This window comes from Bombus bifarius, unplaced genomic scaffold, assembly GCF_011952205.1.
Source record: "Bombus bifarius isolate JDL3187 unplaced genomic scaffold, Bbif_JDL3187 scf7180000007986, whole genome shotgun sequence".
NCBI lineage: Eukaryota > Metazoa > Arthropoda > Insecta > Hymenoptera > Apidae > Bombus > Bombus bifarius.
This window is the reverse complement of record NW_022884368.1, coordinates 552,038-563,367: the sequence shown is the minus strand read 5'-3', so window position 1 is coordinate 563,367 and position 11,330 is coordinate 552,038. Positions and strand designations below refer to the sequence as shown.

The 11,330-nt window shown below is 31.2% G+C and overlaps 3 protein-coding genes across 3 annotated transcripts; 1 reads left to right on the top strand and 2 right to left on the bottom strand.

Moving 5' to 3' along the window:
• The first annotated feature begins 546 nt into the window (after positions 1-546).
• On the top strand, positions 547-3,067 carry LOC117205129 (digestive organ expansion factor homolog). The gene has a single exon (XM_033443237.1). It carries the CDS (start codon positions 677-679, stop codon positions 2,954-2,956), a length of 2,280 nt encoding a protein of 759 aa, XP_033299128.1. The 5' UTR covers positions 547-676; the 3' UTR covers positions 2,957-3,067.
• Positions 3,068-3,106: 39 nt separating this feature from the next.
• LOC117205124 lies at positions 3,107-7,817 on the bottom strand. The gene is made up of 2 exons (XM_033443229.1): positions 6,351-7,817; positions 3,107-3,667 (listed from the first exon to the last, which is right to left on the bottom strand). The coding sequence occupies exons 1-2, from the start codon at positions 7,480-7,482 to the stop codon at positions 3,444-3,446; spliced, it is 1,356 nt and encodes a 451-aa protein (XP_033299120.1). The 5' UTR covers positions 7,483-7,817; the 3' UTR covers positions 3,107-3,443.
• Positions 7,818-8,090: 273 nt separating this feature from the next.
• Positions 8,091-10,873, bottom strand: LOC117205123. The gene is made up of 7 exons (XM_033443228.1): positions 10,284-10,873; positions 9,998-10,204; positions 9,764-9,937; positions 9,589-9,693; positions 8,939-9,471; positions 8,606-8,867; positions 8,091-8,523 (listed from the first exon to the last, which is right to left on the bottom strand). Exons 1-7 carry the CDS (start codon positions 10,377-10,379, stop codon positions 8,119-8,121), a joined length of 1,782 nt encoding a protein of 593 aa, XP_033299119.1. The 5' UTR covers positions 10,380-10,873; the 3' UTR covers positions 8,091-8,118.
• Positions 10,874-11,330: the final 457 nt, after the last annotated feature.

Here is an 11,330-nt window from a genome sequence, read left to right as displayed (position 1 = left end):
CATCTATTAAAATTATTAGTCACGTGATCTAGATCCAGAGAATTTGCTTCAAATTTCTTCCGATTTTCCGAATGGTAATTCTAAATAAATTCAAATTCTGGTACGTATATTATTTTATGCATATACAAGTATTATTTGATAATATTTTGCTTAAAAACAACGGTTATAATTATGTACTACATATAATAATTATTATATGTAGAATTACTTATCTTTGTAATTTGTAAAATATTTATAGCTAATTATAATAATATAATATACAATAATATTGGGAAACACATACATACACATTAGATACACATAAGAATGACAAAATATTGTTTTATTTTGAATATTGATATTTCTCCTATAGTATATACTTACAATATTGTAATAAGTGTTTCTCTAAACGAATAAATGATATAAAATCGTGATCGTGTATAATTAAAAATTATAATACTAATATATTTTATTATAAATAAAAATCTTATGTACTTGTTTTCTTTTTAATATATATCATGTTTTGATTTAGTTATATAATTTACGTAATTATGAATGCACATATTCATAACTCGAAACATAAATACATATTCGTACATTCAAAAATCATCGACAAAGACACGTGGATGAATTTTATTTCATAACATTTTTTTTATTATTATGGATTGTTAATTAATGTACATAACATTTGATTATAATGGCACGTGGTAAAAGATCAAATCGCGGTGGAAAAAGGAAATTTCACCGGTCCGATGATCGACCGAAACCCAAAAAGAGTAAATTTAACCTAAAAGAGGCTTCGTATATCAAAGATCGTGACATTAAAAATAAGGAAATCGAGAAACGTAGGCAAATGTTGGAAGAAGAAAAATTACAACAACGAGACATAGAAAGTGACAATTCTGGCGATGAACAAGAGAATCCATTGCAAAACTTATTATCCTCTTTTGTAAACACAACTAGTTTACAAATTACTGCTATTGAATCTAATTCAGAAAGTGATGATTTTAGTGATAAGGATGACGTTGAGGAGAATAATGAAATTAGAGACAAGCTAACAATGGAATCTAACAATATGGATGAGGAGGCAGATTTACCAAGTGATAGCGATGAAATAAAAATGAAAGACGCTGACGAAGAAGATCCTGAAACTACTCAAGAAGATGCTGGTTATTTGAAGGATCCATTCTCAATTCATCTTCATGATGACCTAAGCGATAAACTTTATGAAGCAGTTTCTAATGTCCCACAAACTGTAGAAACACAAAAGATAATATGGCCTGTTTTAGGCAATCTTACATGTCAAATACCAAAATTTTTAGATGACGCTAAAGACACGATGAAAGAATCTAACATTTCTGTTTTAGAATATAAACAGTTTGCTAAGTGTGGCACTGTTCCTCAATTAATTGATAATATAAATTGGGATAAATTATATGTCAAGTCTCAAATTCATGGCAATCTTACCCAAGCAAATTATTCAAATACAAAGGATAATGCGAATACAACTCCATCACCTATGACTCCTTTACAAAGAGAGCTATTTTCAATAATAAATAATTATCAAGATTTATACTATCCTGAAAGGACATTTTCTAATGCGGATCAAATAAGATTTGTGTACTGCTTACATATAATTAATCATGTGTTGAAAACACGAACGAAGATATTGCACCATAATGCAAAGATAACAAAATCAAAATGTACAAACATGACAGAAATCCCAGATGAATATAGAGATCAAGGTTTAGTGAGACCAAAAATTTTAATAATTGTTCCTTTTAGGCATTCATGTCTAAAAATTGTTGAATTATTGATATCTATTTTAATTGGAGAAGATAAAGGTGGTTCTGTAATGAATAAGACAAGATTTATGGAAGATTTTAGTGGCAATGAATTAGCAATGTCAAAAAAAAATCCAAAACCTGAAGATTATGAACTGACATTTCAAGGAAATACAGATGATACTTTTAAAATAGGAATTGCTATTACAAAAAAGACTTTAAAATTATATTCAGAGTTTTACTCCTCCGACATAATAATTTCATCTCTGCTAGGTTTAAGAATATTAATAGGTGCAGAAGGTGAAGCAGATAGAGATTATGATTTCTTAGCATCAGTAGAATTATTGATTCTTGATCAAGCAGAATTGTTTTTAATGCAAAACTGGGATCATATGATACATATATTAAATCATTTGCATTTACAACCAAAAGATTCTCATGGAACAGATTTTTCTAGAGTAAGAAGTTGGTGTGTGAATGGATGGACTAAATACTATAGACAGACGTTAATATTTTCAAGTATTCATGTGCCTGAAATTTATGGAATATTTAATAAGAAATGTTACAATTATGCAGGGAAAGTAAAAATAATAAATCCTATTTCTCCTGGATCTATTTGTCAAGTAGCTGTACAAATTCCACAAGTGTTTCACAGATTTGACACTTCAAGTCATTCTCAAGCCTTGGAATATAGAATGGAGTTCTTTACAACAAAGATACTTCCTCAGTATAAAGATAGAATAATGAATCATACATTGATTTTTATACCATCTTACTTTGATTTTGTGAAATTACGGAATTATTTTAAAAAAGAAGAATATAGTTTTGTACAAATTTGTGAATATTCTAAAGATGCAAAAGTGGCAAGAGCAAGAGACATGTTCTTCCATAGTGATGCACATTTTCTCCTATATTCAGAAAGATTTCATTTTTTCCGTAGAATAAGAGTAAAAGGTATAAGGCATATTATATTTTACGCACCACCAATCTTCCCTCAGTTTTACGTAGAAATGTGTAACTTAATGCAGGAAGCTAATCAAAATCCACGTTCAGGTTCTGGAAGTAATATGACAATTACTATTTTATATTGTAAATATGATATTATGCAGCTTTCTGCAATTGTAGGAGCTGAAAGGGCAAATAAAATGTTTGGATCAGAAAAATCCATCCACATGCTTATGACTGGTGAATAGGAAATAAAAAGTACGTCAAATTCCTTTATATAATAGCATGGGTATCGGATATTATCGATATTGTGATTGTTAATATCATTAAATATGTAAAAATGTATCATTAACGTTTGTAGTTCGTATTATTATTAGCATGAAACATTTTTATCTTCATCGTTTTGTTTAATTTCTTTATTATATTACTATACGATGTTTAAATGCATTGAAATAAATACAATCTTAATTACAATTATCCAAACGATTTTGTTCAGAGAATTATTTTTACGTACCAATAGTATAATTCCGCAATATTACGATTATTTCAGCAAAGAAACATAATTTGATCTAAAAAGTATTCGTTTAGCATTTAATAATTATTTGGATGTAAAGATTATTAAATTGTTTTTGTCGTTATTAACTAAATAATTGTTATATAAGCATTATAACAAATCTAAAAGTTTTGACAGTAAAATCTAATTCTTCTTTTAATTACTTTTAATATTCTAACATATTAATTAATGTTAGAATGCATTTTGGTAGATATTTCTTTGGTTTCTGTACTTAGACTAGTTTGTAAATCCTCGAGTGTTGTTAGCGAGGGAGCAGTCGATGATTCAGCAATCTCTGTTAAGATAGTTAATAAATCCTTCTGTCGTGGAGTGGTTATGATTTCTGACATACTTCGTTCACTCGCCATGGTCGTTAATTTTGTCGTCATTTTTTCTGTTTGCGTATCTGAAAAAAGAAAAAGTAATTTTAGTTTTATCGCATCTAAATTAGCATTTACAGCGATCAGCGATTTCAAGATAACGAATTCCGTATTGATAAATCATGACAAGAGTATAATTACACGATATATTTACACGATAATTGGCTAGTTCATAATTCGAACAAGAGATCGGTTTTTAAAGTTTTTAAAACGAATAGATAACATCGCAGCGATTGGAGGATTTGAAATCTGTTTTTATCGTTCATAATAGAGCGATCGGCGATATAATTTGATAATTATGTATTACCACATTCTGATTTTGTACTTGTCTTGGTAGGGACGTCTTTCGGATCCCATAAGAAAGTATAATACAACGATAGCAGGATAGCTGCCATGCTAACAAATATAACATAGGCAACCACCGTCAATACCCGTACCAACTTTTGTTTATGTTTTGGTTCGTAGAGCTTGTCTTTCCTTTCGTCTCCTGCAAATCGAATTTCATTGCCTGCTGGTTTATGTTCGCGATTTCCCAATGTACGACTAATGCTTGCCATTACGTTTTGAGCGCTCATTTTGCGCGGCAACTGCATTCTCGACGTGCTGATGTTTCAAAGAAATCCGTTTTATTCAATTTTCGATTGTAAGGTTTCGATTAACTTCATAAATGTGTTTTATGTTTCAGTTTTGATATAAAATTTCAATATAACATTATAACATTTTAGTTTCTATAATATTAAGTCATCGTACAAAAATCGTAATTGTAATCATAGTAATTCGATGTAAGGTTTCGAGGGAAATATCGAGGAAAACATTGTTTTCATCGAATGTTACGTATTTATAACTTGCTTGATCATTAATATTTATGAACGCTCAGTAAACTTTATAAGTTTATTACTGTAAGCTTTGTAGCTTAAATATATCTTATGTTGAAGACTGTTACGCAGAATGCTTTTGCGTTCGACAGGTTACGTACATATGTTTGGTCGAATGTTTTCTACGATTTACCACCAATGTTTCTGTAATCCTCGCGTTATCAATATGAATTCGAATCCACTGTTGTTGATTTTCGAATTCCCAATTTAGTAGACAGTTTGGTTTACTGATAGGGCGTTCCCGAGAGAATACTGCGAGTATCGGGAACAGTGGTAGGGAAGTGCTTAAACTTCACGATAATTTGTCAACAGGGAGATAAATTTTCGAGAATGCAATATGTAGAGGGTTTATATTGACGTTTTCATTATTCTACAACTATTTCTGTCTCCTGACTATTGGATCAACGTTTCTCACAGATACAGCTGGTAAGACACACTCGTCCAATGATATGTATCAACGAGTTTTCACTGCGCAAGTCTCAGAATCTTGACTCATTGTGCTTCGTTCTGCAAACTCCAAGGGCTGCTCGATTTTACGGAATTCATCGTGGAAAATGCCCTTAAACCGTATAATGGGCACCGTCTCATTGTATTTCCAAAATTTATCCACCCAAAATTATCTCGTACGTTTTTCGATAAATATACGTGCTTAACATATTATGTATCGATTGAATCATTGTTTCTGTTTATGATTAGAGTAACATTTTGATTTTATTCATTTCAAGTCTTTTTTTAAGTGAAAAATTCAAAGGTAATAATGTTTAACGTCAGAAACAATAAGAATCTCTTTGTGTCATTCATATTATATAAAATAAGTTATATACCGAGTTAAAAGAATGTTCATTAAGGCATAGGTATAAGTACTACATCGGTTTCGAATTGAAGTGCTTCTGTAGAAGTGACAAAGGAATGATTAAAAATGTTACATAATCATTTTACGTAAGACTGAGTTTATGTATTGCTTCAAAGTTAATACTTGCACGTACAGGTCACGCAAAACAGGATACATTGTCGTTCCATACAGGATGCTATTTACGTAAACGTAATCATTCCAATGGATATAATTCGAAAGTTACAAGTGTCGAGAATAGAAGCTGCTAATACAAGAGCCCATAAACTTTAGTCAAAGCTGATAGGGTTTTCATTTCGAGAGTAAAGTGACTTTTACGACATTCTCGTTTTACATAAGAGGCGCGCCTTTATTTTAATAGCATTTAGTAGCATTATTCTTCGATCTCGGATAAAGATAGCAGTACGATAGGTAATCATTATTCAATGGATATTTCACATATTTAAGAAGAAATAAGAAAGGAAAAAAAAAGGAGTGGATATATCTTTTCTTTAGTTTGATTCGCGTATACTTTCATTTAAATATTATACTTCATCATGTTACTTGAGAGGATGAAATAAAATAAAGTTGTTTAAATCAAATAAAGATTAAACAAGTTCGTTCATAGGAGTAGTAAGATTTTTGTACTGATGCAACGTTAAAGAAGCCATAATGGATCGACCTGACCCTGTTCTGGTCATTACGTGAACAATACAGATAATCATCGTAGGTCAATTCACCGACTATCCTCTTTCTAAGGTTTTAATCATGACTTTTCATTGCAGTTATGTATATGAAATATTTTTATGCTTTGCCGTTACTGAAATATAATTGTATATACCTAACTACGTACGCGTGTAAAAAATATATTTGTACAAAAAATAAACGATGATCACGTTCATCGCTTAAATGAACGACAAAATATGTGTAATGCCGCACATTTAAAAAGGTGACTTACTAGGTGAGTAAAGTGGAAAAAAATCAAATTATAGAAAATTTATTTACCTTTGAAGTTCAACGCAATGTTTGCCAGTTTGCCAGGTAATTTGTTGGACTGTTCAGAATATTCTAGACGATTTTCAAGTTCCAAATTACGAGAAGAATCTAGAGTTGTTTGTTTATTTAAATTAATTGCTTGTTTTAGATTGTTGATATTATACGCACGATCTCCTCTACTGTTTTGGATATCGAAATTTTCTTTATCATTTATCGTCATAATTGTCATTGTAGTATCTATAAATCTTTCATTGGGCAAATGTATTTCAGGATACTGGGGCGTTTTAACTTTCACACTTTTTTTATTAAACGTTTCAGCTTTCGATTTAAAGCTTGATAAAACATTATTTTTGTCTTCGTTTCGATTGGTAACTGTATTTTTCGTAAAATTGTGATTTAATGGAAAAATATCTTGAGATGATTCAGAATAGTTTCTGGTATTTGTAAAATGATCATTATTCGTTTCATTTCCAAAAATAGTCGAAGACTCCAGTATCTGGAATGTACCATTATTACCGAACATACGATTCGTAATTTTAGATGAATCTTTTGTACCTCTTCCATTTAATTTTCTTGTTAAGTTCAACGTCTTTTCTTCTTCGAATGAAGTATAATTAAAAAAATTAGATGTTCCACTTTCTCGAGAGGAATCTTGAACAAATGAGTTCGGATTATTGATTCTATTTTTCCAAGATTCAATTAAAGAATTTGGTAATAGAAACAAAGATTCGTTTAATTTTTCACGATGCTCTTTTACATGATCGTAATTATTGACAGGTTTTTCTATGTCAGCAATACGACCCAAGAACAAAACATTCGTAGCATTAGAGTGTTGTGCGGGTTTGTTGGGGTCATCTTGCACTGTCATTTTATCGCCTTGTAAGTATTGTACTTCGGGTTCGGAAGATAATTGAACTGGTCTTCGTAAAAGCCTTGGATTAGGTGGTTCCCAAAGAAATAAATAATACGCACTTAGGACAATGGCTACGAAACTTACAGAGAACATGTAAGCCATCACAGTGACTAATCGTATTATTTTCTTGGTCTTTCGATTTTCATAGATATCCGTCTCCTTTCTCGAGCTTTCACCACCGCCAGCTCCTTCTTGAGGAGCCCCATCACTGTTTTCTTCCTTGCTCATCGTAATTTGAATTTTATTTGTATTATTGTATTAAACTCTGATTGAGAACTTATACTTCCCAGTGGATTTCTATCAGTTTTATACCCATTTCCCTAATTTTTCTTTTTATCTCCATTTTAGTTACAATTCTTCTTGCGTATCGTTGCCATCTTGTAGAAATATAAATTTACATTTCACAATAATTGTGGGAAAAAGTTCACCGAATCAAACACATGTGCAACCAAACAAAAACGTATTAGGCAATCTTCCGTTAGTACTTTATATTTTTCATTAATTTTTAATATTTGATTTTAAGTACGTGAACGTAGACTCTGTAGCCGGTGTTTAGTTTTCAATATATGCGAATTATTTGATATTTTACTCTTACATCTTCTACTAAGGTGGACATGAGAAAAGGAAGACAATGTATCGTAGGACGCGCTTCGGTAGCGAAAGCACGTAAGACTGCAGTTCTGAATAAGCGTTCGTAGAAAAGCACCTTCCTTCGCCACGTGTTCGAATCACGCGCAAGCGTTCTTAAGTCGGTACGTATTGTACACGAGATTATTTTTTGCTTGCAATTTATTAAACCCCTGTTCAGTATTTCAGTAGTATCTAAAGATATTTTTATTGTAGTACGATAAACTTTATATTTGATCAACATTTCCACATATTTGTAAACTTAGATTTTGGATCATTCCAACTTTCATCATCCCAAATGGTAACGTCATCTTGCATTAACAGAGTTTCAGAGAATTCAGGATCCTCTTGTTCCTTTTTCGAAACTTCTTCCTTGTTTTGTTCGGATTGTAGCACTGATTTTTCTAATACTACTGTTTCTGACGATTTTGACTTTTTGTTTGTCCATGTATACATCAACCTTTCATTTTCTTCTATTTGATCGTGTGAAGTATTTTTACTGCAACGCGAAGATGATTGTTTCATATTATTACAGTTACATATTTCTAAAGAAGTATTTACAGCAACTGAATTTTTTCCAAACTGGTTGTTTTCAAAGGTTTTCACGCTACAAGCATCATCTCCAAGTTGCTTCGAAGGATTCTAAAAACGTTTGAAACTTTGTAATTAGATTAAATGCGTTTTATAGCTATGATTATTTACGCAGGATAGAGAATTATTATACCTCGGGAAGCGAATTTGATCGCGACGATAAATTATGTGAATTCGATTCTCGAAATTGTCGGGAGTTTTCGTTGATTCGAGGATTTGCTACATACGATAAATTTGGGACACATTGCTGATTGCTCAAAATTGTAAAAATTTGCGTCAACAAGTCGTTTGAACCTTCGGAGCAAGGTATTGGAATTGTCGTTTGAATACTCTGTCGGGCAATCAATGAATTTAATGCCGGCATCAATGCCGGAGCATAAAGTAATACCGCGAGTCTGTCAAAAAGAATCGAAAATATGAAAAGGAACCAAAACTTTCATTTCTTATTTTAATGTTTATCCCATACCTCAACAATTGAATGGTAAAACTATTTGGATCTAACAAAGGATTCCACGTAGGAGATTGCACCATAGGAGTGTAAGCGGTATGAACGTTGCTACGTGGAGTTGGTATTTTCTTATGTATTTCTTTTTTCTGTCTCTGGATGATACGCGTAAATTGTCTGGATGAATCGCTTGTACAATGTGTTCCTTCATAGGATAATTTCTTCGCATTATTGTTCCAATAGCTGCGATTGCCTTGAGGTGTTTGAACACGAATATCAAAATTATCTTTTCGATGAACATCCGTATTTTCGAAAAATTTAGTTCTTTTGAACATACACTTCTCTTCGCGATTGGTATTTTGTTGCTGACAATGAAATGCAGATTGATCGGAAATATCGCTGTTAAACTTTGATCCCATTATAGGTCGAAATTCTGGTGTATATACAGCAGGTTTAGTCTGCGTATGATCTTCATGTTTAACATCGAAGTCAGTATAGTAGGACGTTTCCGGCTCATGTTTCTTGTCGAAGCTTTGGCATACTTCCATCGACGCCTTTATACATCGTTGATAATTATATTAGTTCCGAATCGTTTATAAAATAAAATTATATATTTTGCAACATTTAATTAACTTTAGCTCGATAAAGAACCTGTTATACGATCTTAATACCTTTCGTGTTTCAGGGGGACCGAAATGTTTCCTCGATTTACCAAAAATCATTTTCGAATGATCAGAATCACATTTATCTACAGCTTTATGAATCTCGTTATTTGCCTATAAAGAGATATATTAGTAACATAATATTTCAAATTATTAAAATTTTTATATATCTTGATACGCATACTTTAGAATTTGTTGTTTTGTATCTCGACGGATCAGTCAATTGAGCTGAATCCTGTGGAAGTATCATAGCAATATTGTGCATCGAACAAACTGCTGTTGAATTGTTAATTAGTATCCTTGATTGAAATGAGGTGCTATCAGGCTCCTTTATAGGATAAATATCATTCTGTAAATTCTGAAAGAGCATACAAGTGCAAACAATCATGTTTCAACTTGTTGATTTTTAGACGAATACCTGTGAAGATTTTCTGTATTTCTTCCAATCTGTATCATCAAAGGTTTCATTAATTGAATCTTTATCTTTTTTCATAGTGTGACGTTTCCTTCGTGATGAAACGTTAACTTGTTCTTGATTCTTTTTGTACTGATTTCTTGGAACAGTTTCAAAAAAGTGTCCGTACTTTCTAAGGGAACGATGTTTCCAATTTACATCTGTTTGCGACTTTAGAAGAATGAAATTAAACATGAACGAAAGAATATTAAATTCAAAAAATTAGTAAAATGGTAGATGATGAAAATACCGATTGATGTACGGCATTGGTATTTCGTGTTATTATAGGGATTAATGTTTTCATTCTTGTTAATTCTCTTTCCATAATTAGATATCTTTCTTTCATTTGTCTGATATGTTCCAATAAATATCGATTAGGTATATTCTCAGTATTACTAAAGCATAATTAACAAGTTATTTTATGTTTCCTCTTGACAATTCATTTCACTTAAGAAATTCAATTTCTTGTTTGTACTAACGTTCGGAAACATAAATTATTCGGCTGACCATGGTCATTATCTTCGAGAAGAATAAAATTTAAATCAAACAAGAATCCGTCGTTCCTTAAAGATGGTATATTTACTAATTCATTAAATGATATCCCATGTCCTTGATTTGCAGAAAGTCGTCGAATAAATTCATTACGTCTTTGATTGCGTTGATTATCCATAAGTTCCAAAAATATTTGTCGTCCAAACATACTTGTTAATTTTATGTAAAGAAATTCACAACAAATTTTGACGAATTTGTACTATAATTACAATTATTTTGTATAATCTTTCATATAGGTTGTGTTTTCCATTGTATGTTCATCTTTTTTTGGGGGCGGGGGGGATAGAATAAATTCTATTTGAGAAACTTGAACATCGATTTAAAATTGAGTCGTTACTTTTGTCCTTATATTTGTACTTTTGTTCGTTCTATAAAATCATCTCTCTAAAATGCTATCAACAAATTGACACTTGTGTCTAACACAGTGTTTTACACAATGTCTGCTTCAACACAAATGTATATGACATTTAATGAAATGATAGTACATATGTATGAAGATTTATTCTCCGTACTTTTAAAATAAAGTTTGACGTTTCCTGTGTATATTTGTTCAGTATCTTCTGATTAATGTTAGCATGCATATAGAAATTTAGTATTCCGTATTTATTACCTGTTACTAGCGATTGTTTTATCACACCTTATTTTTACAAACTTTGTTTAACATTTTTTCGTTTGTATATTACTTTTTTATTTACTATTATTGTATCTATCTCCAATTTTATATTTGAAAATAAACTAACATATT

Bases quoted from the DNA above. Each gene is read 5' to 3' on its own strand.
- LOC117205129 (XM_033443237.1), top strand. From the start codon at position 677: ATGGCACGTGGTAAAAGATCAAATCGCGGTGGAAAAAGGAAATTTCAC.
- LOC117205124 (XM_033443229.1), bottom strand. From the start codon at position 7,482: ATGAGCAAGGAAGAAAACAGTGATGGGGCTCCTCAAGAAGGAGCTGGC. The intron at 3,668-6,350 runs GTAAATAAATTT...TTCTTTTTTCAG, and splicing joins CATTGCGTTGAACTTCAAAG to ATACGCAAACAGAAAAAATG.
- LOC117205123 (XM_033443228.1), bottom strand. From the start codon at position 10,379: ATGAAAGAAAGATATCTAATTATGGAAAGAGAATTAACAAGAATGAAA. The intron at 9,938-9,997 runs GTATTCGTCTAA...ATGCTCTTTCAG, and splicing joins AATACAGAAAATCTTCACAG to AATTTACAGAATGATATTTA. The intron at 8,868-8,938 runs GTATGGGATAAA...TCTTTTTGACAG, and splicing joins TTTACCATTCAATTGTTGAG to ACTCGCGGTATTACTTTATG.